Source organism: Boeremia exigua, assembly GCF_020726555.1.
Source record: "Boeremia exigua strain MPI-SDFR-AT-0100 chromosome Unknown C7974scaffold_2, whole genome shotgun sequence".
In the NCBI taxonomy this organism is placed as follows: domain Eukaryota; kingdom Fungi; phylum Ascomycota; class Dothideomycetes; order Pleosporales; family Didymellaceae; genus Boeremia; species Boeremia exigua.
Genome location: NW_025763519.1, coordinates 3,429,846 through 3,455,504, shown reverse-complemented (window position 1 = coordinate 3,455,504; position 25,659 = coordinate 3,429,846). Strand labels below are relative to the sequence as shown.

Sequence of the window (25,659 nt, the reverse complement as noted above, 5' to 3'; positions counted from 1 at the left end):
GGACTGATGAACCACACTCACGCGCTTTCACTGAAGTATGATCTTCACACGCACGTTTACTAAAGTACAAGCGATTGATGGTGCACGACACTGTTCTTCCCACGTACTTAATACGGGCAGGTTAGTGGAACTGAACGGTATGATTCGTGAACCGCGTCGCACCCGGATATTGAGTTGACTGACTAAGAAACACGATCCTCTTGAAAATTCAACGTCACTGCTGCTTCGTGCAACGCGCATGCACTCGCGCCTACGCATAAGCTCGTTGTATTACATGCAATTGGTAAACAGAATCACTATAGGATTCTACATATTTATTACGTACACTAAACATCCCCGCTCTACAGCTAGCTCTTTATGAAGTTTTGTACCTTGAATAGACACAGATGTTGAGTGCACGGCAAGTATCAGTATAACCAACACATAATTCTTTTAGTATTTCTCCTTTGACCCAGTTTGAATTGGTACTCGCAAGTATCAGTATAACCAACACATAATTCTTTTAGTATTTCTCCTTTGACCCAGTTTGAATTGGTACTCGCAAGTATCAGTATAACCAACACATAATTCTTTTAGTATTTCTCCTTTGACCCAGTTTGAATTGGTACTCGTTAATTAGCTTGTGGTGACTCATACCACTATGGACTTTTCCGAGACCCTTGCTTATGTTGAGCACAGATTGGGTCGCGTCTGGTTGACTGAATCCATTGGCGTTGAGGCCATCATCTCTGACTGTTAGATAGTTCATTACAATTAGCAGTATTATCACCTGAGTAGAGATGACGATCTTGCCATCATTAGCGACGAAGTAATTGATCTGGTTTTCAGCCTTATGTAGAACTGAACTCGTGAAACCCTGACCGCTGTTGCTACTTAATCCGTTGACAATACCTTTAACATATATTAGGTCTCTTTCTTATTAAGTGCAATTTTTCCAGCCTCTGACGAGACCTAGCCTTGGAAAAGGGAGTTGCTAACCGTGGTTTTAACTACAGTCTCGACGCTTTTATGATTGAGACGCTGGTCACGTTGCACGTATCTCGAACCGAATGATGGCTACAGCTGTCGAGGCACTTGTTGGAGCGGTGTTAAAAGACAGTGATCTTGACCTTGAAGCCGTCCGCGCAGTTATGGACAGCCTTGGCCTCTTTACTCGACCTTTACTCTCTACAACAAACTGTGGCTCCCCTACCGGTCATGTAGTACAACATTTGAGGGATGATAACTGACCTTGCCTGCTGCTGACCCTTCTATGCAATGGTATACGAGAGGCTACAGGAAAGCGTTGACGGAACGTATCTGAGTCATCATTGGATGTCTTGACCTTAGTGTAGAGGCTCGTGTCGAGTTGGCTCCATGGAAGCTTGTGGGTTGAATCCTCCTTGCTTTCGCTGAAGTGCTTTCTTATCGCATCAACCTTTGGCCCAGGCGCAATGTGTGTTGCACGTACGACTGCCGTAGCAGCGAAACGCGTCGATCGGGGGCTCGAGCGCTGCGATCGGTGGGCCTAGCGGCAGCAGGCTAGTCGGGTGCGGTGGATGGGGCCACTGTCGTTCGAGGGCCTTTGTAAGCTCTCTGCCCGCTTTGTCTCGTGTGATGTTGTGGTGAGCACTGAGGTGCCTGCCCAGGTCCTTAATGGCGGTCTGGTGAGCGCGACAGATCAGTATCCCGTGCTGGCCTAGGCAGACGAAGTCCTCTGCGAACCTGGCTGGGTTCGTCGAAGCGATCAGCGTCACCAGCCGAGACGCAGGAGGCGAGGATGATGGCGGTGGTGTGGAGAACGTGGCCTCCGCCCGCGCGTCTGTGTCCCGGGTGAGCTGCATCCTGGCGGTGGGCTGGACTACAGCTGCTGTGGGCGCGTGAGAGGGGGGGGGGGGGGGGGGGGGGGAGTTGTGGGTGATTGTTCACATTTGCGGTAGAGCAATTGAGAGGTAAGAAAGAAAGGACGGATGGTACAAGGGTGAGCGAGACGGAGCGAGGAGGGAGGTTCGGATGAGAGCAGGCGTCGGAGGCGACGCGTCACTCGCGTGCGGCCATAGTGTTGTGGTGGGTGCTGGCTGCGTCGATGGGTCGGGGATGGATGAGCTGCTGGCTGGGCTGAGCTCGGCGCACAGGATCCTCTCTCTGCCTGTGTTAGGGGTTGCGTGCAGCAACGGCTCCCTTTCTCTCTGCAGCAGCTCTACAGGGTCGGTGTCGTCGCAGCGACGTTCCTGGTGTTCTAGCAGTTCCCGCTGCGTCGGCGGCGAGCCACCGCGACGGTCGATCTGGTGGTTTGGGGAGTGTTCGCTGGGTCCGATGCGGCGGTGAGAGGGCCCTCTCACGCGCATCCTACGGTAGATGGTCCACTGGGAACTGGTAGGAACAAATCTTCTAGGCATGGCAGGACAGGCGGACTGGAGACTTTAACCCCCCATTTAAAGACTTACGGATACATGCGAAGACAGTCAGAAGGCAGTATCGCTGCTACATGCAGAGTTCTTGAGCATATCTAGCAGTTCTGCTAAGAGGTTAAGCTAAGCCCAAAAGGGGAACAAAAGGGGCAGGAACCGGGCTAAGGCCTAAAGTAGAAGCGAGAGCAGGCCGAACCGTGGGGAAAAGACGAGTGGGGCTCTAAACGTGAGTGTCGCTTGGAGGTAGGCTCTAATGTTTTTAAGAGGCTTCTCCTGGTTTCTTAAGAGGTTCTGTGAAGTCTGTGTAAAGATTATAATTTTAATAGGGTTCCAGTGTTCTTCTGCTTTGTAGATGCAAGGTCGTTCTAACAGTATGAGATAGGCTTGTGCACCTTCTTTTCTGGTTGCGTCCATGATGTTTCCAACGGTCAGTGTCACATTCTGGCCGGCCTCGAGGATCAGGCTATGGATTCGGTCGCTGAGATTGAGATTCAGGAAGTAAGTGTTATACGTGACCTCAAGGCATGGTGAGTCATGTCGTATCCGCCCTTGTGCGGATTGTGTCTCGAGGAACTCTGTCGCGAGGTATCTGTCTGCCCAACGAAAGCCAGGTTCTGTTAACTTCTCTGCGCCACTGAATATGATGGATTGTGGAATCTCTTCGAGCAGGGTGTAGAATCTGGTCACGCGATGTTCCGCAGGTATGGTATGCAACACTCCTGCATCTAGTCCAATAGTACTCGCCATGCAGATTGGCACGTCGCCTGGTCGACTTGTCGTTCGTCCGATGGACGCGTTCCAAACACGAATCAGGCGCCCGTACAGGTCGACTTCCTTGAAATCTATCATAGACTCAAGACCACGGGCAAGCTGGCCTGCAGCGACGTGTCCTGGCTCGTTGTTGTCGGCATACTGCTTGACGCCGGCAATGATATGGTCAATATCAACGGCACCTTCAGAAAAGAGAAGTAAGAGTTTCTTCGCCAAGAGCCCCTCCTGTAACGTCCACAGACGCCGCATCCACCTCGAAGCCAAGATGCGCGCTACCGCCTCAACATTTGTGAGTGCTCTGGATTTACGAATCAGTCCGTGACCCCCAATGGAAGAGCCGCAGAATTCCTGGTCCAAAACAAGCACACTACTAGCCGCAGCATACGTGCGTCCCATGAGCCGAAGTGCTTCGGTGCGTGCAGCCTCGGAGGTTCTCGGGACACAGAATGTGTCCAACCAGAACGGCATGACGGGCTCGTTAATCAGTCGTTTGAAATCGTTGTGCTCGACCCAAGCCCATGTGTCTTCGCACTCCATGACGCTTCGCCCATTCTCATCAAAGTGACTGTCAGGTATAGAATTCGGTATACTCACAGGTGTTTTGCCTAGCCAGATTGCTCTCTGAAGAAATGTCATGCGGCATCGAGGTAATTTGTTACCTTTCGTGTCTCCCAAACCATCTGACCAAACGTGCGACAGGGCCAGGGATGGAGTGTCGTCTCCCGGCTTGTACTCGAGCACCTCAAACTCCCATTCCAACTCATTGAGACTTAGCTGTTCATAGGTACCTAGCAATCCCAGAGACTTAGCTGTGTACTTTGGCGCCCACTCTGGTCCATACGCGGCGACTGCTGGTTGGTGATACTTGATATTCTCAGACAAAGCCAACGCTTGAGCGTAAGCCGAGATGCGGCTTTGCCCGACGAGTTGCATGTCGCGCACGATATTAGTGAATAAACCGTGACGCGGACCCGCTGGCAAGAATCGAATAAGAGGAATGTGCCCGCGACGTAGCACTTCTTCTACTTTGGCGATATCTGGACCCACCAGGCCACAGGTTCCATCACAACACGAGAAGTGTTCTGTATCGTATTTTTCCACCTCAATGTTATCCATGAAACAGCTCTGTTCAGTGCAGGAGGTATGATCTTTGCTTTTCTCGGTCAATGGTCTTGCCACTACGGCTTCCTTGCTTGCATCCATAGGAACCGACATGGAGGACATGTAGTACATTGCTGTCGCTGGAAGTACCCTGCTCTGTCGTGCGATGTCATTCGGACACCATGATTGCTTTATACTGTGAACAATAGGCTCATGTGAGAGATAGCCAGGAGTTGTGAGCGACATTCTCTGCCTCAATAGAGAGCCCTGCCCCCATATTTCCGTACCAAGACCTCGCCTCATTACAGGGAACAATGATGGATGGTCACAGCAAACGTCTTCGAAAAGTAGTCCCAATGTCCGGATAGACAGAGCGAGCTCCGAGATGAAAGGGATGTGGGACAATTGGCCAGAGTCTTCCAGTAAGCAAAACTTGCGAGCCTGGTGAAGCGCGTTCATGATCTCTTCGACGCGTGCCTTGCGATCTTCATCATCTAGACCCACCAGCATTCGCGGCCACGTTTTCCACTCATCATTGAAGAAGCGGTTGGTGGAGATTTGGTGCCGTTCTTCCCCACTGGGACCTATGATGCATCTAGCGCTGGTGTCTTTAAGGTCTTGTATCTCAATCGGCGGTCGCACACGAGCAATGAACTCGTTGTACTCCACAAATCTTCCTAACACCTCGCCAAGAAGGGCGAAGTATAGCCAGTCTTGGATGAGAATGGCTGTCTTTTGGGGGGAGAAGAGATGCCATGCCTCGAGATATGACGGGGAATTCCAATCAGCTCTGAGTATTTCTTTCGGCATCCCGTATTCTTCGCACGGGAAGTCGCGGAACCATCCGGCGCCATTGGCTCGCTGTTGGAAGGAATTCAGTTTAACCTGTGTTTGATCTCTGATATCATAATATCCAGGCGCGGAGCGGTCTCTAATGACCCTATGTCGAAGGTCTAAAGCGATGGGTGGGTTTTCGTTTGCATAATGGCCTGGGTCGATTTGCATTGATTTTACGGAATCCCGAATGACGTTGGACCTCATTGCATCCGTGTGGGTACCTGACATTTGCCAGAGTGGAAAAAGAAAGTCTCACCCATTCCATGCAAGCTCGTATGGAAAATCCAGAGGATCGTCAATTGCACATGTGAATGGAATCTGGACATGTGGCAGCTTGGGTGCACGGGGACCTGGAACAAAATCCATGGTGTTTTTGCTACATATGCGGTCTTTGGCTGCTTGATTGCTGATTATCAGTTCTGCAGGAAGCTTTACTGGTGACAGCCTGAATAACTCACTCGAGGTGGCGTGACGCATGCAAAAGAGTTGTAAGGCAAAGCCAACGGAACTTATCAAGAGAATCAGTGGGATAGCCAGAGAGGCGCACTTCAAAACCGAAATGGTTGCAGGGCGGGAACTGCAGCGTCTGCTTTTAACTTGTAAGCCTCCGCCCCCTCCAAGCTGCACTAGGTTATGAGCGACTAATACACTTTCGCCACGTGGTAACACAGCCAACAAGGCTGAAACACGAGTTAGGCATACCATCCAACCAACCAATGAATGTCTACTCCATTACTACACAGCAGCAATCAATTGAGCGCTAAATAATGATAGGTACATCTCTGCGGTTCGCTCTTGCCGTTGGCCTTCATCTTCGAAACCACGCCCCCTCTGCCTTGCGAGACACGAAAAAGAGCTTAGTACGAACATGGTGGGGCCTACAATCTATTGAGAGCCAATTGTGCGCCCTCGTGGGTCGGCTGCGCCCCAGCTGAGGAATCCAACAAGCGTGAGAAGTCACGGTATCGTGCTTTCGGAAACATCCTCATCAGACACGACGAGCAGATGCGAGGTAGAGGCTGACATGCACATTTCGTTTCTACATGCTCGCATTAAGATTGCTATCATCACGCCAAAAGCGCTCTCGAAACTGTACTTGCCACGAACGTCGACGAACTCGCGGGGACGAATTCATGAAGAAACTGCTTCATTGACATCTGAAATGGATGAATGTGTACTAGCGCTACCTGGAGGACTCAGCCCAGTGGATTCCATTCAAGAGCACGACGTCCAGAACGAGCGAGGTTTAGGGTTAGGTGACCTTTGTTTAGTGTAGGTCAGCGACCTGCACATCGCGATGCGCGCGCGATAAAGTTGAGCACCTAACACAGTGTTCTTCTGTAATATTTGGGAAAACAAGTCTATCGCCTGGCTTTAATTTGCGAATCTCAGCAAGCGCATCATTAATCCCTGGCATGGCTATTAAGTTATAACGCGTTCGAACCCCAGAGGGATGTTGTGCGCCGGTAGGCATTAAAAGAACCTACGTATACCGCGCCTTGATCATATCCGCCGCCTTCTCCGCAATCGCATACAGAGTTGACGTTAAGTGCCCACAGACCTGAAATGGTACTACCGATGCATCAACAACGCGGATGTTACTGGTGCCATACACTATGAGGTTCGAGTCGACCACGCCGCCCAGCTCGCGCGGCATCATGGCCGCCGTGGCGATGTAGTGGAAGTTGGATCGATCTGTTGATGCCCAGGATCAGCTTCGGATTCCATGCATGACTATCAAAGTGGTGTAAGGGGTCGTTTTAATTGGAGAACTTACACGTCGCTTTCAACCAGGCCTCCCACTCGCCATCCGACGCATCCGCGGGCACGGCGTTCAGCCCCGGTGTTGTCTCGCTTTCCAGTGCCGCAGAGAAGGGGACAGTGTTGGCGAATCTGCGCGCCATCTTTGCAGTCGCAATCTGCTGGTGTATGTCATAGTTCAGCATGAAGTATCTAGGGTCGATAGTCGCAGGAGCTGAAGCATTGGAAGAATTGATATGGATACTGCCGCGCGAGAAGGGGAGCAGGCCCCAGTACTCAATTGTGATGGGTCCTGTCGCTGCGGGCGAGATGATGATCTCCGATATGGGAATCTTGTGCTTGAAGATAAGGTCGTGCTGCAAGCGGAAGAGTCGTTCGGTGACGGAGCGGTCGAGGGTGCCGCTTGCGTTGGCGGTGACGGCGGCGTAGTGGCTGATGGAGTTCAAGATGGTCGTGTTGAGAGTGGAGGTATCATTGCCGAACACGTCGTCTGCATTAAAGTAGGCAGCGTAGCCTGCGAGGCCTGTGAAATTTGTGCTGTTGTTGCTGGTGTAGAACATGTCCGTCGTGGTCTGATCTTGCATGTTTTCTCCAACGAAAGGCAGGTCGACAACGACATCAATGTCATGCTTTTGGAGTATGCTACGAGTATGGTTAGCCTACGTTGTCCTGCGATATACATATATCAGAGTCTACTTGCGATGGATTGCCGATTCCAGACTGCTCAAGAAGAAGAGGCGATCTCAGACTGCCGGCTGAAAGTATGACCTCACGATTCGCAAGAAGTGTCCTCTGTGAGCCATTGCGGTCTACAAAGACAACTCCACTTGCTGTTCGGTTGCGGTCGCGAAGCCCCATTTCGGGATGCCAGATTATTCTCTCCGCGAAGGCTTCGAGGTAGAGGTGAAGATTCGGACGGTTCGCAACTGGCCAGTAGTACGCGCGGCCGGCGTCTTCTCTGACGTTATCCACTTGCTCGATGGTTTTTGGGAACACTGTCAGTCCGCGCATAGAACCTGCGTTTGGTTCCTTGTTGAAGGGAAGGTTCAACGCCGCAAAGGTGTCGTTGATAGACGATATGACTTCCTCCCCCATCATGTCTCCCGTCCAGCCAACAGCCAATGGACCAGCCGAACCATGGACTTCGATATCAAGCGATGCACCGCGGGCAAGCTGAGATTTGGTAGGCTGCTGGATGTACTCGCTCTTCTTGTAGTAAGGCAGTAACTTCTCCCAGCTCCAGCCTGGGTTTCCGATCTCTTCCCAAGCATCGATTTGTACAGCCTCTGCTCGCAAGTATGTCATACCTATGTCATATATTAGCCGCTGCCAGACATATGGGCTGCTAGTCGAAACAAACCATTGATGTTGCTAGTTCCTCCGAGAGCCTTGCCTGCTCGGAGAACTTGAGCTGCTCTGCCAGCGTAGCTTTGTGGGACGCTCTCATACTGCCAGTCCACAGCGGTACCGAAAGCATTTCCGTACTTTGACGTATCAGTTATGTTGGTGTCGTATAGCTCAACGCCACCAGCCTCGATGACTGCGACTGACACGTTGTAGTCTTCAGAAAGACGATTAGCAACTACAAGACCGGATGTGCCACCTCCAACCACTATGTAGTCGTATCGTGAGCTTCGTAGCCGAGCTGTCTCTGTATTTCCAGAAACAGCCAATGCTGCTGGGGTGAACAGCAGCGTGGAGATGATGCTGCGCATGTTGGATATGTCTGCAGGGGAACTATGCGGAGACCGAGACCTGTTATCGGACGCAATTGATGAGCTGGATAACAATGATATGGTTGAGGCACGTATGTGCTTCTATATAACAACAACGTCGGTCCGAAATTCCTCGTCGCGGACTGACGTCACTGCAAAGTGAACAGCTCTGCAAGTGGAACAGAAGTGGGCCGTCCTATGTTATCAAGCAACTTGTAAGCTGAGGAATTTTGCGTTGCTCATTTCGCGCTCGGCCAAGTTTCGAGATTTGACCGATACTCTAAGTCAGTCTCTGTCGGAAAAAAGATCGGACTTCCATGCTCTGTGGATTTAGCAGGCATATCTAATCGGCATCGCTCGTTCTCCGTTAGCCTTTTTCGCATATGGTCTTCCTCAGCGCGGTGTACTGGTCACACCATGACTGACCGGACACTCTACACTCAGACCGTGACCAATCACTTGTGTACATACTAAATCGGTCCTTTCCAATGCCTCATTGCGACTTGATTTATCTCCAGCAATCACCGGCAATACTTGATACACAAGCATGATAGCACTGAGGCATATCCACCGAAAGACCCATCTTGCCCGGGAACCGTCCATACTTTGCATGCATGACACGTCCAACAGCCTGGCGACTTCATATTTAAATCAGGTGTGTTCACAACTCAGGTCCAGTGCCAAAACAATATCCCATCAGCACTATGGAACGAACGATCCGGAAGCTTCGTGGCTTGCAAGGAAGCGTCGAAAACGAGCATGTATGAGCAACCCTGGGGTACTTGTAGAGGGCAGTGAGGCGACTTGCTAGTCTGTTGAGCGAAGACGCCAGTGCTATCAGTCCAACAAAACAATCGGAATCAACAGCGTCATAAACCGACTTCCGGTTCGAGCTAACCAGGATTGGACACATCCGGACGCACCCGGACACGTTACACAAATTGCACGAACGACCATACCTACTCATTCGCGAAAATCCGTCATTTATCGTTTTTTCCAGTAGCCTACATGCAATTCACTGGGGTAGACTCCGAGTAGGCATGCTCTGACTCTAGAGTGCGATGGGGATTGTATGACCATTATTGGGTGCTTGCAAAACCACTTCGTTAAGCCTCTCCTTCTCTCTACGACCATAAACCTACTTGTCGTGACCTCTGCACGTTTTCCTTTCCGCGATGGAGACTTTCATCTACACTTAAACCCCAGTCACGCCATATTTGGCCCTGTGGGCAGATCCTCTGCCCAATTGCTGGATGAACTATCGCGACGGAAGCTCTGCGCAGCTTCAATACTCTCAGCACCTGGACGAGCTGAGATGGCAACCGCGATTACACAGTTCCCCGACGCAAACACGATTGGAGTCTTTTCAAAGGCAACAATGCACACCCCGATAAATATAACCGGAGAAGCTGTCTAAGCTGCAGAGAACCTCAGGGCAGACAGTATAATACCGATTGGGGGCGGTAGTCGCCCCTGGCCTATTAGATACATCTCTCTGAAAAGCACGAATCCCATTTTTGATTGTACGAGTGTAGCTCTACATACGTTCGATCCAGTGATGTGGTGTCGTCTGATGATAAGCGTATGGTTCGTTCGTAGGCTAGATTATCCCCAGTCATGGATATCCGTTCAGACAGGCATGTCAAAAGGGACAGTGGGCCCAGCGTGCCACCCGAGCGTTACGGCGGATCTGTTGATGTGGCGGATGTACGAATGGTCCGGTACCAAGTTCGGATCTTTAGTTGCGATCCGCGATCTCAGCCATCCGGCCTTCCGCTCTGATCCAACCGGCTCAGTATGGGCACATGCTTGGAGCGTGTACGAACACGTGTTACCACTGCAAGGAGCAATTAAGAGAGGGAGACGGTTCCATGTTTTATTTCATTAACACACTTGGAAAATTTTCCTCGAACCTTCATTCCTGGTTATCTGCTGCATCATAATCATCAGTCCAAGTGTACCCTACAAAACCAGACAGATCTTGTCATGTCTATTCCAGTCAGCTTAAAAGATCTCACTATTGAGAACATAACCAATAATGTCCATGCCATCAATTCCCAGTGCAGCAGTCCACGCCTGAAATATGTTCTCGAGCGGACCGTTACACACCTCCACGAACTCGCGAAAGAAGTCAGACTCACAACAGACGAATGGATGACGGCTATAACGTTCTTGACAAAAGTCGGACAGATATCCTCAGATACAAGACAGGTACGTATGATGTACCCCAGGAACACGAACAGCAACAACTGACCCAATGTAGGAGTTCATCTTGTTGTCAGATGTGCTCGGTCTCTCGCTCCTAGTTGACTCAATTGACCACCCCAAACCAAAAGGCAGCACCGAAGGAACCGTTCTGGGACCCTTTCACACGCACGAAGCCCAGCATGGAGAACAGGGCAGTCTGATATCTCAGGATACAGATGGTGAGCCGCTCCTTGTGCTCTGTACCGTGAACGATGTAAACGGACATCCTGTTGCAGGTGCTGAGGTCGACGTCTGGGAGACAGACTCAAAAGGTTTCTATGATGTACAACATGCAGACAGGATAGGACCAGATGGAAGGGCGATTTTGACGAGCGATAAGAACGGTCACTTCTGGTTCAAAGCTATTGTGCCGGTTCCTTATCCTATCCCGCATGATGGGCCCGTCGGGAAACTGCTAAAAGTTCTGAATCGCCACCCGTACCGACCGGGTCATATGCACTTCATGTTCAAGAAGGCAGGATTTGACCCTCTTGTCACGTAAGCTGATGAACGCTTACAGCTCGAATAAAACTGACATCCTTTGCAGTGCTCTGTATCTGAAGGATGACCCGTACGAATCGACCGACGCAGTTTTCGGTGTCAAAGACTCTCTTGTCGTTGCACTCGAGAAGGTTGAGGATGAGCGACAAGCGAATAGATACGGCGTCAGCCTGGGATCTGCTCGCATCACATATGACTTCGTATTGGTCACAGATGAAGCTGCAGCGCAATTGCGAAGGAAGAAGACCGAGGAGGCGATGGCCGGCATAAGTGGCACTTCCAAGTTTACTGACAATCTGGCTGTTCCCGGTGTGGGCTGAGATTAGGATTACATGTGGCTGGGGAGAGGTTCTTGTGTAGGCGAGCTGACTTCCCCGAATCTTCTACGAGAATGTCGGTGTATGGTAATCCCCTGGCCAACTACTGTAGGAGTTATCGAGCAGGAAAGAAGAGTCGCCTAGATCTGCCAAAGTGTTCAATCCTGTCGTAAAGTCCTGCAGAAGACCAGGATCTATAAGCGATGCGAAGAGCGGTCCTGGGTCGGTGTCGTAGGTAGGAAAGGCTGTACGAAGCGTCTGCTGATCGATATATGGTATGGAGTCGTGTATGTCAAGTCGAGTGTGAGGAATACCATTGACCTGGCTCGTGTGACCCCCAGTAAGTGGAAGGTTGAGATTTGTTTCGTGTTGACTACTCGAACGGGCGATCTCTAAGCCCTCTCGCAATAGCTCAGCACTACGAAGAGCTACTGTTGCTTCTTGCATCGACTCCAGAATGCTTTGCGCTTTGACAACGTCATTCAGTAAATCTTCGCTGGATAGGACAGTCGCCTTCAGCATCACAACATACAAAACAATCATCCCAGCGTATAATGTATATGTAGAGTTGTACCACCAGGTCCGAAAGTAGTGACGGTGAGCATATGCGACGTAAAGGACCTGGATCGTCTCCCGTGCGGCTTCAAGACAGAGGCCGACATGACTTGACACGTCCACCTGGCTGCCGTCTGCACGGGGTGCTAGGAATAACCGATGCGCCAGTATCCTCGCATTCAAGTACCGGAGGTACAGGACAAGCTTCTGCTTTCCCGCCCACTCTTCCTCTCGGAACGATAGTTTACCGAAGTCAAGCCAATCTGGCAGCTTCGATCTCCAATCGCTAAGAAGGTCGTCTAACTCTTTCGCAATGCTGGACTTTTGTAGCAGGGTCAGTCCCTTAGCGTCATGGTAGAGCTCTTTAGATATGCGCCGAAGGATTGCGGCGAAGCGAACCATCTCATTTATCATGGCAACCTTCCTGTCCTCGCTCTTGGGTGTGTCAGAAACATCTTCTTGATCTCTAATCAACGGAAGTGGTGTTTGGTAATTGTGGGGCTTCCTTAGACTATCTCTTCGACCTGAACTGCAGCTCATGTCGATCTCATGGGAGTAGATGCACCACCAGGTTCGTCTTGCAGCTTTCTGATCTTCTGTTGACATCGATGTGGATTCGTTCGCGAGGCCGATGGCGAGAGCGGTACGCACGGCTTGACCACAATACATGTAGCATCTGTGCGGCATGTGCGAGTTTTGGCAGTAGAGTGACCATGTCAAAGTCAGCGAGCGTGTCCGGGAAAAGCTTGATGAATTGTTACCATGAGAAGAAGTGTTTGTGCACTCTCTAAAGAGCATGTTGCAGACGTATCGCCCAATAAATCCTTCGACCTTCGAAAATATCGGCGCGAAACTGCCTGGGAGGAGTCGATTCGTCCAGAGCTCTCAGATTCTGCCGATTGGGTTATGCATGAACGTATGTCTCTTTCCAGCTCTTTGAAGACATGGCTTCCAGCAATAAGTGCTCCGACTGCCACGACAATGTTGTACAACGCAAAGAAATGTCGAAAGCCTTTCTGTCGCTCACCAGCAGAGTGTGCGAACCAAATGTCTTTCTCGCATCTCTTTTCAAATGAGACTGGATCAAGCATAGGATGGAGGTGATGTAGATTGTCCAGGAATATGTGGACATACACTCGCTCCAGATGTATCTTAGAACTCTGGGTCGATGACCCTGTAAAAGATTGATAACTCCGCCTTGTAGCAGGACTTGAATCATTGAGCATGTTAAAAATCCCGTCAACCGAAGTGCTCTGCGTGTGACCCCTTAAATTGTCGCACGGTGCAGATGCCGTTGTCTCATTCGTTGCACGGTGAGTTCGATCTGAGTCATTTTGTTGCCCATACGCAGGCGTTTTGGGTCTCGATGGCGGTGAAAGCCCTTCTTCGTTTGACAGGAGATTGATAATCGAGACCCGATCCTGAGGTGGAGCTCTCAGGCCGGCACGGGTATCCTGCTCACCAAGAGCAAGTCCGAGTCCTCTTGGGGTAACGAAGTCGTCATTGCCAGCGGTGCTGACAGGAAAGAGATGTGGCGTATTCTCATGGCCGTTGGATCTCATATATCTGGAAGAATTGTGTTCCCGAGCGAAAGCAAAAAGCTGATTAAGTAGCACGAAGTTAGACGACGTTCCATAGAACTCGGTTCCCTGGGTGCGCTGGTTGATGTCCCCTACCACGTCTAAGCCATCTGCAGATAGAGTCTGAGGGCGAAAGTCTTGTATCAGTGGTCAGTCGCTTTTATGTAAGAAACAAAAAGTCAAAGGCGATGTGTACCAGATGGTGTTGTTTCCTGGGGTGGCTGTGAGGGTTGTCTCTGTTCCGGTCCGCTCGGACTCCTTGAATTGAATGCTGGAGGTCGACAAGGACTTGGTCCCTCTACGGTATCCCTTAACGGTTGCTGTTTCCTCCTGCCGCCCCGCCTTCTGATGCCATACTCGCATGTGACAGAACGCTTGATGCAAGCCAGGCATGGCTGTTTCTGATCGCATTTGGCCTTTTTGGCCCGACATCGTTGACACGCATGGCTCACACGGGGCAGACTGCGACGCCCCCCTGATTCGATCCCACTGGAGCTTTGGTGTGGTCGCGCCATGCTTGTCTTCTCCAGCGCTTGGAGTTGGGTTCTGAAGGTGATTGCCAGTGACGATGATCTCCAAGCTTTTCGATTCACGTGACATCTCGAAAGCGGGGTTTTTCCGAGCAAACCTTAGAGGGCGACCACTAATGGCACGACAAGTATTCGCGAATGTTAAGTTCAGAAGCACAGGCAATTCGGTTCTCCACAGGCTTGTAAGCAATCGTCATGCAAAGGTTGGTCATCAAATTACGATGTTCGCGCTGCCCAATCGGAATCTCAAGAACCATCCGGAAGCTGGAAGCCGAGATTTCATCCGGAGCTGAACGTACGCTACATTGGCTTTCCCCACGCGGTCTGGCAGCGGAGTCCTGGAGCGCAAGATCTTAAAGATCAAATCATGCATCGCCTTGTGTCCTACCTGCGATCTCCTGGGACATTACACTCTGCAAATAGTTCCCAACTCGTTGAATACTCAGGATGCCGGTTTTCCAAGAAACATCCAATTCTGATAGAGACCTCAGAACCCTTCCATCTCGTGCGCTTCCTTTGCCACGTCTTTCACCGAAGCCAGACCTCTCGTCGGGTCCAGAAGAGAGACGAGAAGTTGTGGTCATAGGCGTCAGTGGTGAAGTTGCAACTACCAGAGAAGCTCGCTGATATCTCTCAAGGCTGGACCGAGTGGTCTGTTTCTGACCCTACTGCTGGCTAGATATGGCATCACTGGCTCTTCATTGCTTTGTCTAGACTCGAAACCGGAGACTTTGAAGGCTGGGCAGGCAGATGGTGTGCAGCCCCGAACGCTGGAAGTTTTACAAAGCCTCGGTCTCGCTGGCGAGATCATAGCTGAAGGTTGCCACATGGAGGAGGTCGCGTTCTGGAATGCAGTGTCTCCAAATCCTCAAGGGGCTCACAATAGCTTCAAGAAAGGGATCGAACGATCTGAATTCGTGCCCGATGTCAATGTTTCTGCGCGATTTCCCTTCGAGGTCACAATCCACCAAGGTCGCATCGAGCGGATACTTCAAGATAACCTTCATCTATACGCCCCAGAAGATACAATCCGAAGATCGCATCGCTTCCTTGAATTCTTCGTGGACGAGTCACAAACCGAGTTCCCCATCCTCGTTAGATACGAATACGATGACATCGATGGTACTACAAAGCAAAGCTTGGTCCGAACCAAGTATCTTGTGGGAGCAGATGGCGCACGCTCACGAGTACGAACGTGCATGGGACTGAGCCTTCAGGGCGAGACGACGGACCACATATGGGGAGTCTGTGATTTTGTTGCGACCACAGACTTTCCGGACATCCGCAAGCGATGTGCGGTGCACTCAGATTCGGGTTCGGTGATGGTCATTCCCAGAGAGCAAATTGCTACAGGCGAGTATCTTACCCGCCTGTATGTACAAGTACCCGGAGAAGTCAATGCAGACCAAGATTGTGGTACGGATAAGAAATCAGCCGATAAAAAGAAGCGCGGGGCTGTGAGTCTAGACTACATCTTCCAGCAAGCACGTGCAGTCTTCTCTCCGTATGAGATAGCGATCAAGGAAGGCACCACACCAGACTGGTGGGCTGCGTACCAGATAGGCCAACGGATGGCGCCCAAATTTTCCGCAAGGTCTCCCGACGGCATCGAAAGGATCTTCATCGTTGGTGATGGTCAGTACAATGGCAAGCTATCTACAGGCGCACATACTTACCGAGAGCAGCATGCCATACACACAGTCCAAAAGCTGGGCAAGGCATGAACGTGTCTATGATGGACTCCTACAACCTCGCATGGAAGCTTGTACACGGTATCAATGGACTGACTCCGCCTCCACCATCTGGAGCAGCAGATCCAGTACTGGAAACTTTCGAATCAGAGCGTGCCGATACGGCTCGCCAGCTCATCGATTTCGACTCGACATTTTCTCACATCTTCTCTGGCAAGTTCGGCTCAAGAGATAGTGCAATGTCAGGACTCACACACAAAGAGTTCCTCCGCGTCTTTAAAGAAGGCAGCGGATTCACAAGTGGATGTGGTTTGCATTATAAACCGAGCAGGTTGATCAGGATTCCAGCTGGAAGTCTGACCAGACTCCTTACCAACGATGATATGCTTTGCGGTGCACTGGTTCCGGGTAGAAGACTCCTTAACGTTGAGGTGAAAAGGTATGCAGATGCAACTACCCGGCAGTTGCAAGACGGTATGTGTCGCTCGACTTGTTGTCTACGTACGCTGATAAGAATTACAGAATTGCCTTCGATAGGTCGGTACCGCATCATCGTACTCGCAAGCAACGATCTTCTTGATGCGTCCGGCCGCTCGCAGTCTTCATTGCGGTCATGCATTAAAACCATGCAGCACTTCCCTGGTGGTGCCATAGACCTTGCAGTGCTTCACCCCTTGAAAACGCGATTTGAGTGGACCGATATTCCCGCAGGCGTCAAGCAGCTTGCTGAGATGCGCACATATGGACTGTCACAGAGGGAAGATGCCTATGAATTATACGTCGTGTCCAAAGACGAGGGCCTGGTTGCTGTGGTGAGGCCTGACGGGTATGTGGGAACGCTAGCGTCATTATCTGGCACGGACGAGGTGGAAGCATATCTTCGCTCCTGTCTGGTACCGGTTTGAGATCGCGTGGTTCTGTTTGCGGTAATAAACCATCTGATTTCAATATGAATAAGTGATGCTCGTCTACTATACCCCAAACTCGAGTGTACAGACTGTTCAAAAGTCAGATCGTACTGCTGTCAGACCGACTTCCGATCTCGCTAGGCCGCTTGACCATGCGGCTTACACATACCACCTGTATCTGCTATACCGCGTTATTTTGTTCGGAAAACGAGTAGCCGTGAACATGGCTGGTCAAAGCCGAATCCATCCTGAACGAACGATGATATGGTCAATTTTCACGAGATGCAACCCTTGCTACACACATGGAATTCGGATTCAAGGCCGCACTCGTTCTCCCCGCAATGATCATCTATCTTGTACTCAACTAGCCGCAAATAAAATCTGCTCCGGATGCAATGCAGATCTGGGGTTCTGTAGCCCCGGATGTTCTGTGGTACGAGGCGGATGCATACACTGCGTGAGCATCCCTACACGCTGATGAGCATGTACTGTCTTGCTTACCTTCTTGCAAGACATAATCAATTCAGAGAGGCTTTTACACTGTACAACAGCGCATTCTCTGCGTTCAGCATTGTCCTTGGAGAAAACTATCCCGCTAGCCGTGCATGTTACTAGCACCGGCCTGAAGTGGCAGCGGCGCAGGAAAAGGCTCACGTCGTTGTCCCATTTGAATCCCTGCCCTTATTGTCTCTATTTTAGGATTACTTTAAGAGCAGTAAAACTTTTTAACAGCAGTCAGAGATAGAATGGAAGCTAGCGTCTTGATGTCACGCTTTTGAAAACACCCCGGGGCGCGCTATGGTACCATCAGCATACCGAATTATTCGTGGGCAAGACATCGCACCAGAGTGGCGCGCTCTGACTACCTCAAAGCAACTGCACATGGTACTTGAACCTCCACTCTATCCACCGCCATGCCCTAACTCTGCAGCCCTGACACGATGGGACGAAAATCCAAGCGGCACGATGGCCGAAATTGTACTCATCGACTTTGCAAAGCACGTAACCCGCGCGATCGACTACCTGGTCCTGATGGTCATCCAACGCAGCACACCCAGCCCATCACTGACCTCCTTCTCCACAGCCCGTACAGCTGCCGCCAGAGACAGCTTACGAGAGCACACTACATGTGTTGCGCTCCTTGTCAGTCACGATGCCGATCCCGCGCTCTTCGAGACATGGGTGAACGAAGGCCTCTTGTTCGCCTCATTCCTGCCTTTTGATGTTGTGTTCTGCAGTGTTGTTGAGATGGGACACGTGAATGATCTGCAGAGTTTGAGGGCATTAGTGGATGCGCTAAAGTCTGTGTCCCACAGATCCGGGTACGCGGCGGGGGCAAAGCAATTACAGATCTTCCGCGCGCTGTACAAGGTGGCTGTAGTGCACAAGGTGCGAGGGGGGCTAGATCTTCCGTCCACCACTGTGTCTGATGAGACGCTACACGGGTCGCTGGCGCCGCCAGGTAGATCGTAGCTGCAGAACGAACACGGGGGAGGATTTAGTGAAGACTTAGACCTCCCGCCTGTGCCGCCCATGCTGGAAACACAGTCATGGCTTAACTTTGACGGAATAGATCTTGACCCACTTGGTACAGAGCTAGGGTTACTGGATCTAGGAGTCTAGTAAGATGAATAACACATTTAGTAGTATATAGTATGCGTTAGAGTTTGTGTGCTAGGATCATAGGGGAGTTTAAGTATAATTTAAAGTAGTTAGACCCTATTAGGTTATTAGCTATAGGTGAAGTATGACTGAGGACGTGCTGTCCATCATCTAATTTGACTGTCCATCATACACCTTCACAATTTGCACGCACCACTCCTTGCACCGTCTTCTTTTGCAGACGGATGTTCGGCTGCAGGACCAAAAAGCACACCATCTTGTATATCGACTACCATGCTATCCTCAATCAAGGCTTTACTGTCTCTTGCGAACGCCAGATGCACAGGTTCAGTTGTCAAGTAGTAATCCAGATCGTCCTGATCAGCAAACTCGAGCACAAATCCATGCGTCATGCCCTTCGAGTATGGCTCCCATGAACGGTTTTTGCCAGCCTTGAGAGACCGAATGAGCGGCTTGCCAGTGTGGGGATTCAAGGAGCTTTCTTTGAGCGCCATGAACGACTCGAAGTGCCGTTCAAAATCTGTCCATGATATGTCCGGACGGTATTTGAAGAAGACGAGGTGGATTATAGGTTGGGTCTCGCTCATTGTAAAGAATGGAGAAAAGGATAGGGTTGACGAAGTACTGACTGGGAGCGAGTCAGATGACGCCCTCTAGGGTGGCTGCGATGCCTTTAAACATGCGCGATGTTTTGGAGAGAGAACATTGTCCAGATGAACGGATGTAAGCTGAAGTAATCAAAAAGGATCGCAGCGCGGATGCACTAATCTTTTTGGGCAACAGTAGGTACTGCATTCCTGGACAGCACGCCTGATATTGGCGGTGGCTGAAAGATCTCGCCAAACGTAGTAGGATCTTTCGCTGCGCTCTCCAAACGTAGTAAGATCTTTCGCCCCGCGCGCCAAGCCGGGATGCGGAGTTACTTACCTTTCCCGGGGCCAAAGCCCAGAATTCTGATCGCTCTTGCGACTATGTAAGGTTGCCACCAACAGTACGAACTTGTCAGATTGAACTTCAACAGTGTTCGCTGTGCACAAACAGCTGCTCCTGGCGCTTATCCAATGGTTGGCTTCTATGTATGTAGCGGCAACGCCCACTGCGAGTAGTTTATCATAGCGACACTCTGGCGTCGGCCGCCCGCATGGCCAACTCTGTTCTGCAAGCATGCTATGTGCCTCAATAGCACCCAAAGCTATTCCGTGCTAGCAGACCTCGTGAAGGTCGTTTGCACGCACTATGTAGCCCTGCCGATCTTGACAAAATCTGCGATTCACTCGAGTTAGTGCAAGACGAACGCAGGACGAACATAACACTGCGTAACTTACGATACACCCGAGAAACGCGGTTTTAGAATGCCATAGAGACCGTCCGCGCGATAATCGCGCACCTACAACAGAAGACTAACTCTGCGGAAAGAGAGGTCAATATCGTAATGTGCTTATCATGTAAGCATCAGCATACCATGGCGATGATGGCGACGACACTTTCTTTGTACGGTGGGCTTCGAGCGCTCAACACTGGCCACCGCGTCCTGAAGGTAGAGTGTGAGGCGTACAACGCGCTAGCAATATGGGACAGGTTAGACAGGGTGTGAAGGCAGTAGCATTGTATGTAGAGAGCTGCTCGTTTTGTCGCTAAGCCTGAAAGAAACGAATCAGAGGCGAAGTAGCGGTTAGACGATCGAGTCGGACCCTAGTTATGAGGGTCGCACGTAGGTAGGGCCAGCTTAAGCCCAGCTTGGAGCTGTCTTCTGTAAAGGCTATCATGCACAGATAGAAGTCATGACAGAAACGAGTGTAGCTGCTATTTCCGTCTCGTTTAGAGTATGCATTAGGCTACACACGGCGGGGCTAAACCAAATTAGGCTATATGAAAGGGAGTATTTCGTGGCTTGCGCGACTTAAGGAACAATTCATCTCCCTTTATCCCCTTCACAAGTTGCCATCTATTCTAGAAGAGGGTCAAACGGAGCGCTGGTCGCGAGAGTTGCGTGGAAGTAGGAGATTGTTGGGTCAACTTTTCGACAGCTCACAAACTTGGAGCCGGCCAATTTGGCCGCAAGACAACTTTCGCCGACAGCTTAGCTTAACAGCGAGAGCGTAGTCTTAGATCTCTTGGAAAAACATGGTATATATATTGGACTCAGCGGCTTTCGTCATGTACACTCGCAAATCATACTTGACTCGCATCTTTCTAGCTCATTGTCCCACACGCATTACAAACACTTGCTTCTCGACTAAACGAGATGTCCACCATAACCCTCATTACCGGTGCAAACCAAGGTGTCGGCCTCGCCACTGCATTAAAGCTCGCCAAAACCCACAATCACCATGTAATCATCGGCTCTCGCAACGCTGAAGCGGGCGCCAAAGCCGCCGCTCAAGTAGCCGCAGAAGGAGGCTCTGCCTCCAGCGTCCAACTCGATCTTGGATCCGATGCCTCCATCGCAGCGGCTGTGAAAACGATCGAAACAGCACACGGTCACATCGATGTTCTGGTGAACAACGCCGGAATTCTGATTGACGGAAAGAACCCCGAGCAAGCGACCCGCGACCTGTTCACCGAGACATTCAACACCAACGTTATCGGCACCGCAGTCCTTACTGAGGCTTTCATCCCTTTAATCCGCAAGTCAGCGAACCCGAGGATCGTCTTCGTGTCATCCCGCATGGGCTCTCTGCAACAAGCCACCGTGAAGGACACACCATTCTACGCGATTGACTATAAAGCTTATGATGCCAGCAAAGCGGCGCTGAATATGTTGGCCTTGAATTATGTGCGAATTTTGGAGGATGTGGATGCCAAGGTCAACGTTGCGTGTCCGCAGCTTGTGAAGACGAATTTGACAGGCTGGACGGATTATGGAATCACGCCTGAGCAGGGGGCGGAGAGAATTGTGGAGTTGGCGACACTGCAGAAGGGGGATAAGGTTACTGCGACGTTTAGTGATCGCGATGGAGAGATCGCTTGGTAGATAGCAGGATAGCCGACGAAGGCCGACTTTACCGTGAGGATGATGCCTTGGAATGGTATTTGTTCAGCCTGTAACGATCCATTAGACTAGAGCAACTGCAGCATTAAGCAATGGTCCCAGACGGTCCGTTCTTGCGTTCCATGCCGCCAGCCTTTGTTTACTTTCAGGCTCATCAATTCGTCGCTTCGCCGTGATCAAATTGCCAAATGTCGTGATCGCCGGATTTCCAGACCAGACTTCCTTCATCCAGGTCTCACTATTGCGTGCTTCCCATTGCGTCTGCGGTGCAGGGAGCGGCAAAGCGTCAGGAGCATTCGTAAAATAGCAGTTTTCCTTTAGCGCAACGACAACAGTACGAGTGATGAGGAACCAGACGATAGAACTCCTTCGTCTCGACTCCGCATAGATCCAGTCTTCCCATGTCAGGGTGGGGTGTGTTTGCTCGGAATGGCAGAAGCAGAAGTCATTATTCTGCAGGAAGCGGGTGCAAAGAACGTCCTGTATCGCTACCATATCACGTATCCAATCTAGACCATGCTTTACCCCGTCTACAAGCCGCATCGCCAGATATACAATACCGGCTTGGACGTGGGTAAAGATCTCCTGGTCGCTCAGTGTTTCGAGGCGTTCTATTGCGCGTCGTTGCTCTGCGAGTATGCACCGCCAAACAAAGTGGCGAACCTCCGGTGCTCTCGAATACATGTCTGCAAGCTGCATACATACAGCAAGAGGTTCGGGCAGAGCTGGGAGGTGCCAATGGGGATGGATGAAGGGTGGAAATGTTTCTCGACGAAGCATCCGGTCGGGTATCGCGTACAGAGCTTCGATGATAGTATCCGCGCTGTGTTGTGCGTACTTGTCGGAGCGACCGATCCTTGTCAGAAAGCCTGGTTCTCCAGTATCATCGCGGGTGCTCATGGACCAGGTAGACATTGGAAAATCCAGTGCAACGCCCCATGATGAAGGAAGCACATCAATATCGCCAAGCTGAGCAATTGGACCAATGGTGGGGCTGAAGCTTGCGACCGCCATAGTGTCGTTATAACCGAGAAAGGAAAGCTCTTGCATGGGGTCAATGCCCGGAAGTTGTATTTCCTGAGCTTCTGAAGTTCGAGATTCGACAGGCACAATTGATGGACTTGAAGACCTCTGTTGGCCACTTGTGGCCACTTCTTCCATACTTGATGTGCGCTCATAGATACAATCCAGCCCTTTTGAAGTGCACCGCGCACAGCAAGGTTGGAAACTACACTTCACCTTGGCATTCTTGCAGGCTCGACACGATCTGCGTCTGACTTTGGGACGAACTTGCGCACGGCGACAGTACGATACATGACGATTAAAAGAAGGCGCTGTTTCCTGAACATTACCACAGGCATGCATGATTAGACGTTCGACTTGCCATACCTGCTGTGAAAGGCTTATTACAGGTAGGGCAGAACGACACAGTATTCGTGGGCATACGTTCAGACATCCTCCGTTAATAAATTGTTGGAGATTCGCAAAAGATTGTTGTCGGTGGAAGTAGAACTAAGACGTTAGTTACAAGGAGCGCGCAAGTTTCGTACGGACACTGCGCCAAATTGAGCGAAGCGACGGCCAATTTGGCCGGCTGACTAATTCAGCACCGAGTCTGTGCGCGGAACGCCTGTGCTCGTTCGACACCCGGCATCAACACTAACTGTTGCTGGAACACCAAAGCCATCCAGTATGAAGAGCAACGAAACATCACACACAGCGAGAACTTTTGAAATCCAGTAGTATTTTTGTGCTCAAACGGTCGCTCTTGACGCCAATTGACTAGCCAGCAGCGCGTCTGACGTGCCATGTCGACACCGTTGCCTCAGCACCTCGCATAGCCGACCCCGTTCCGCGAGCACGCTACGCGCCTCGGCACCTACCTTCAGAACGCGCTGGCCTGTGTCGACCGCACGCAAATCCAGCCCGTGCCGGCAGACCTCGTCAAGGTCATAGTCCACGGCACGCTGACCTTTATGCTGGAAGTGCAACACACGCCTAACCTCAACACGGTGTGCGACGCGCTTAGCATCATGCAACCCGAGACTAAAGCGTCCTCCAACAGCACTGCGCGAATGCTTGATAGATGTACAGTCGACTCGTAGACAGGGTTTCCCCAGCCTCCGAGGCTTGACCTGCATGTCGCTCGATCTCTGAGTTGCAAACCTTGCAGGATGATTTCTGCGAAACATACTGTAGTACGAAGCCCAAAGTCACAACTCCTCCCTCCGCTACCCAGTACCTCCTCGCTTATACTCTTCGGGTACCATTCGCCAGAACTCAATCATTCTCTTCACAGGCAGCTGCATACGTGTTTTGAGCCATGGGCAGCGCTGCTCCCAACATGCGTAACAGCTACAGCGGTAGCCTACATGCATAAGGAGCGGTACAAAGCGCTCATGGAGCCAGCGGAAGTCGCTTGTTGTGTGCTACCACATGAAGCGGCAAATGTTGCTGAGGCGGGAGAAGAGTTGATAAGCGTGCAAGAGGCTCCTGGGACTTGATTGGATGCATGATCGCACAAAGTGCTCAACGCCGCTTGCGGGTCACTGTATGAGCTAAGGGCCTCGCCTCCCGATGCCGTTATCAGGACACGAGATTATTGCCCTTCGCAATCCACGGCGTCCGTCCCGCAAAAACTCAGTCAGGCAACAAATAGCCTAGGACAGATTGAGTCAAGGTATCAAGTACCAACTCGCAGCGAGACCCCATATAGGGGAGAGAAACAACAGCTTTTCCCTCGTCCAGCCTGGCCTACATCTTCTTATCTTTTTCCAGGTTCTACGGCAAAGTAGCCTACATCTTATCTTTTTCAAAATTCCACGGCAAAGTAGCGCTTGTCGGTACTTGACTTAGCTACCCTGCTACGAGGTGCAAAGCCGCATACAATACTGGTGGTCATCACATCGCACCACAGTTCTAGCATGTCAGGATACGCCATTCTAGGAGCAACAGGCCAGACTGGCGGCAGCATCCTCAAATTACTCGGCGAGAATCCAAAGGATAAGATCAACGTACTTGTACGCTCGCGATCCAAGCTAGAGAAATCATACCCACCTCTTTCTGCGAACAATAACATTCGGGTCTTTGAAGGCAGCATTTCCGATGCCTTCACATTAGCAGAGTGCCTCGAGGGCACGAAAGCCGTATTCCTTACTGTTGCTGTCAATGTAAATGCACCGAACACTAGCATTTCTCTCGACACCGCCAAAGCCGTAATCTCGGCCCTGCAAGCCCTCAAAGAGACACACCCTTATGTCAAACCACCTCGACTCGTCGTTCTCAGCTCCGCAAGCCTGGACGACAAGTTTTGGGACGGCGCACCCGAATTCGTGCATAAGATAATGTACTCCGCCAACGCCTTCATCTATGACGACCTCAAGCGCGCCGAAGCCTACCTCCGTCAGTACGAGGACTGGCTGGATATGACATTCGTGATGCCTGGCGGGCTATCGCATGATGTGCAGAAGGGGCATGAATTGAGTGAGGAGAAGCAGCAGACGTTCATAAGTTTCTTGGATTTGGCGGCGGGGATGATTGAGGTTGCTGATGCTGATAGCAGATGGGAGGGGAAGCATATAAGTGTGGTTTTGAAGGGGGGGAGGAAAGCAAACCCTGAGTGGTGGGCGCCGGTCGTATTAGGGAGGGGCCTATTGATCTACCTGTTCCCCTGGGCGTATGGGTGGTTGCTGTGATTGAGGCTTTTGGGTTAGTATGCTGGCTTAGAGAACTCTTGAACAGCTAGCCACATAAACAGCATTTACAAGCATTGATGTATGCATACCTCCTTGATCAGAAGTAGGAAACTGAATGGGACACAATGGCGTTGTGGGCTCATGTAAGTTAGTTTCCTCTCCACTTCGAGGCAACTGTCCTCGAACGGATGCGACATCAAGCCGCTGCAAAAGATCAACCAGGTGGTCAAGCTTCTACGTTTTGTGCTTAACTTCGTTTTCACTGACGGAGTCAAATATCGTGTGTGACTCAGCCTAGAACAAAACTCGGCTCCAACGTACTACACTCTTGATATAAGATTCGTTGTCGTCTCGCTGGCTTTCGTGGCTCCGGAAACGAGCACTTCGCCGATACTCGAAAGCATTGCTCATACGGGTGATGGCGGTTGCATTTGGTCTGAAAGGA

The 25,659-nt window shown here is 50.9% G+C and overlaps 11 protein-coding genes across 11 annotated transcripts; 5 read left to right on the top strand and 6 right to left on the bottom strand.

Annotated features, from left to right (window-relative positions):
- Positions 1 to 956: 956 nt before the first annotated feature.
- C7974DRAFT_448343 (uncharacterized protein) lies at positions 957 to 2,378 on the bottom strand (the record flags this gene model as incomplete). The annotated part of the gene is made up of 4 exons (XM_046145664.1): positions 957 to 1,188; positions 1,231 to 1,507; positions 1,705 to 1,849; positions 1,957 to 2,378. 4 exons carry the CDS (start codon positions 2,376 to 2,378, stop codon positions 1,025 to 1,027), a joined length of 1,008 nt encoding a protein of 335 aa, XP_046002234.1. The 3' UTR covers positions 957 to 1,024.
- A 7-nt stretch (positions 2,379 to 2,385) lies between these two features.
- C7974DRAFT_387100 (uncharacterized protein) lies at positions 2,386 to 5,654 on the bottom strand. The gene is made up of 2 exons (XM_046141131.1): positions 5,558 to 5,654; positions 2,386 to 5,497 (listed from the first exon to the last, which is right to left on the bottom strand). Exon 2 carries the CDS (start codon positions 5,325 to 5,327, stop codon positions 2,559 to 2,561), a length of 2,769 nt encoding a protein of 922 aa, XP_046002233.1. The 5' UTR covers positions 5,328 to 5,497; positions 5,558 to 5,654; the 3' UTR covers positions 2,386 to 2,558.
- A 928-nt stretch (positions 5,655 to 6,582) lies between these two features.
- C7974DRAFT_431474 (glucose oxidase) lies at positions 6,583 to 8,575 on the bottom strand (the record flags this gene model as incomplete). Its single annotated transcript, XM_046144780.1, has 4 exons — positions 6,583 to 6,794; positions 6,877 to 7,502; positions 7,561 to 8,167; positions 8,221 to 8,575. The coding sequence occupies 4 exons, from the start codon at positions 8,573 to 8,575 to the stop codon at positions 6,583 to 6,585; spliced, it is 1,800 nt and encodes a 599-aa protein (XP_046002232.1).
- A 1,986-nt stretch (positions 8,576 to 10,561) lies between these two features.
- Positions 10,562 to 11,643, top strand: C7974DRAFT_301960 (Intradiol ring-cleavage dioxygenase; the record flags this gene model as incomplete). Its single annotated transcript, XM_046137877.1, has 3 exons — positions 10,562 to 10,786; positions 10,839 to 11,320; positions 11,343 to 11,643. The coding sequence occupies 3 exons, from the start codon at positions 10,562 to 10,564 to the stop codon at positions 11,641 to 11,643; spliced, it is 1,008 nt and encodes a 335-aa protein (XP_046002231.1).
- Positions 11,644 to 11,706: 63 nt separating this feature from the next.
- On the bottom strand, positions 11,707 to 14,290 carry C7974DRAFT_431472 (putative C6 transcription factor; the record flags this gene model as incomplete). The annotated part of the gene is made up of 4 exons (XM_046144779.1): positions 11,707 to 12,136; positions 12,173 to 12,940; positions 13,003 to 13,912; positions 13,972 to 14,290. 4 exons carry the CDS (start codon positions 14,288 to 14,290, stop codon positions 11,707 to 11,709), a joined length of 2,427 nt encoding a protein of 808 aa, XP_046002230.1.
- Positions 14,291 to 14,508: 218 nt separating this feature from the next.
- C7974DRAFT_329305 (putative phenol monooxygenase) lies at positions 14,509 to 16,922 on the top strand. The gene is made up of 4 exons (XM_046139054.1): positions 14,509 to 14,893; positions 14,944 to 15,940; positions 15,991 to 16,470; positions 16,519 to 16,922. The coding sequence occupies exons 1-4, from the start codon at positions 14,753 to 14,755 to the stop codon at positions 16,899 to 16,901; spliced, it is 2,001 nt and encodes a 666-aa protein (XP_046002229.1). The 5' UTR covers positions 14,509 to 14,752; the 3' UTR covers positions 16,902 to 16,922.
- Positions 16,923 to 17,870: 948 nt separating this feature from the next.
- C7974DRAFT_409715 (uncharacterized protein) lies at positions 17,871 to 18,377 on the top strand (the record flags this gene model as incomplete). Its single annotated transcript, XM_046143410.1, has 1 exon — positions 17,871 to 18,377. One exon carries the CDS (start codon positions 17,871 to 17,873, stop codon positions 18,375 to 18,377), a length of 507 nt encoding a protein of 168 aa, XP_046002228.1.
- A 187-nt stretch (positions 18,378 to 18,564) lies between these two features.
- C7974DRAFT_469401 (uncharacterized protein) lies at positions 18,565 to 19,362 on the bottom strand (the record flags this gene model as incomplete). The annotated part of the gene is made up of 2 exons (XM_046146428.1): positions 18,721 to 19,362; positions 18,565 to 18,623 (listed from the first exon to the last, which is right to left on the bottom strand). Exons 1-2 carry the CDS (start codon positions 19,112 to 19,114, stop codon positions 18,565 to 18,567), a joined length of 453 nt encoding a protein of 150 aa, XP_046002227.1. The 5' UTR covers positions 19,115 to 19,362.
- A 1,295-nt stretch (positions 19,363 to 20,657) lies between these two features.
- C7974DRAFT_119929 (carbonyl reductase) lies at positions 20,658 to 21,541 on the top strand. Its single transcript, XM_046135137.1, has one exon. It carries the CDS (start codon positions 20,773 to 20,775, stop codon positions 21,499 to 21,501), a length of 729 nt encoding a protein of 242 aa, XP_046002226.1. The 5' UTR covers positions 20,658 to 20,772; the 3' UTR covers positions 21,502 to 21,541.
- On the bottom strand, positions 21,088 to 23,043 carry C7974DRAFT_387091 (uncharacterized protein). The gene is made up of 2 exons (XM_046141130.1): positions 22,909 to 23,043; positions 21,088 to 22,853 (listed from the first exon to the last, which is right to left on the bottom strand). Exons 1-2 carry the CDS (start codon positions 22,973 to 22,975, stop codon positions 21,583 to 21,585), a joined length of 1,338 nt encoding a protein of 445 aa, XP_046002225.1. The 5' UTR covers positions 22,976 to 23,043; the 3' UTR covers positions 21,088 to 21,582.
- A 1,034-nt stretch (positions 23,044 to 24,077) lies between these two features.
- C7974DRAFT_119921 (uncharacterized protein) lies at positions 24,078 to 25,247 on the top strand. The gene has a single exon (XM_046135136.1). The coding sequence runs from the start codon at positions 24,444 to 24,446 to the stop codon at positions 25,212 to 25,214; it is 771 nt and encodes a 256-aa protein (XP_046002224.1). The 5' UTR covers positions 24,078 to 24,443; the 3' UTR covers positions 25,215 to 25,247.
- Positions 25,248 to 25,659: the final 412 nt, after the last annotated feature.

What these genes read in the sequence shown, in the direction of transcription:
- C7974DRAFT_387100 (XM_046141131.1), bottom strand. Translation starts at nt 5,327, where the DNA reads ATGTCAGGTACCCACACGGATGCAATGAGGTCCAACGTCATTCGGGAT.
- C7974DRAFT_329305 (XM_046139054.1), top strand. Translation starts at nt 14,753, where the DNA reads ATGCCGGTTTTCCAAGAAACATCCAATTCTGATAGAGACCTCAGAACC. An exon ending in GATCTTCATCGTTGGTGATG is followed by an intron (nt 15,941 to 15,990) that starts GTCAGTACAATG and finishes TACCGAGAGCAG; the next exon opens with CATGCCATACACACAGTCCA. An exon ending in TACCCGGCAGTTGCAAGACG is followed by an intron (nt 16,471 to 16,518) that starts GTATGTGTCGCT and finishes TAAGAATTACAG; the next exon opens with AATTGCCTTCGATAGGTCGG.
- C7974DRAFT_119929 (XM_046135137.1), top strand. Translation starts at nt 20,773, where the DNA reads ATGTCCACCATAACCCTCATTACCGGTGCAAACCAAGGTGTCGGCCTC.
- C7974DRAFT_387091 (XM_046141130.1), bottom strand. Translation starts at nt 22,975, where the DNA reads ATGTCTGAACGTATGCCCACGAATACTGTGTCGTTCTGCCCTACCTGT. An exon ending in TAATAAGCCTTTCACAGCAG is followed by an intron (nt 22,854 to 22,908) that starts GTATGGCAAGTC and finishes TTCAGGAAACAG; the next exon opens with CGCCTTCTTTTAATCGTCAT.
- C7974DRAFT_119921 (XM_046135136.1), top strand. Translation starts at nt 24,444, where the DNA reads ATGTCAGGATACGCCATTCTAGGAGCAACAGGCCAGACTGGCGGCAGC.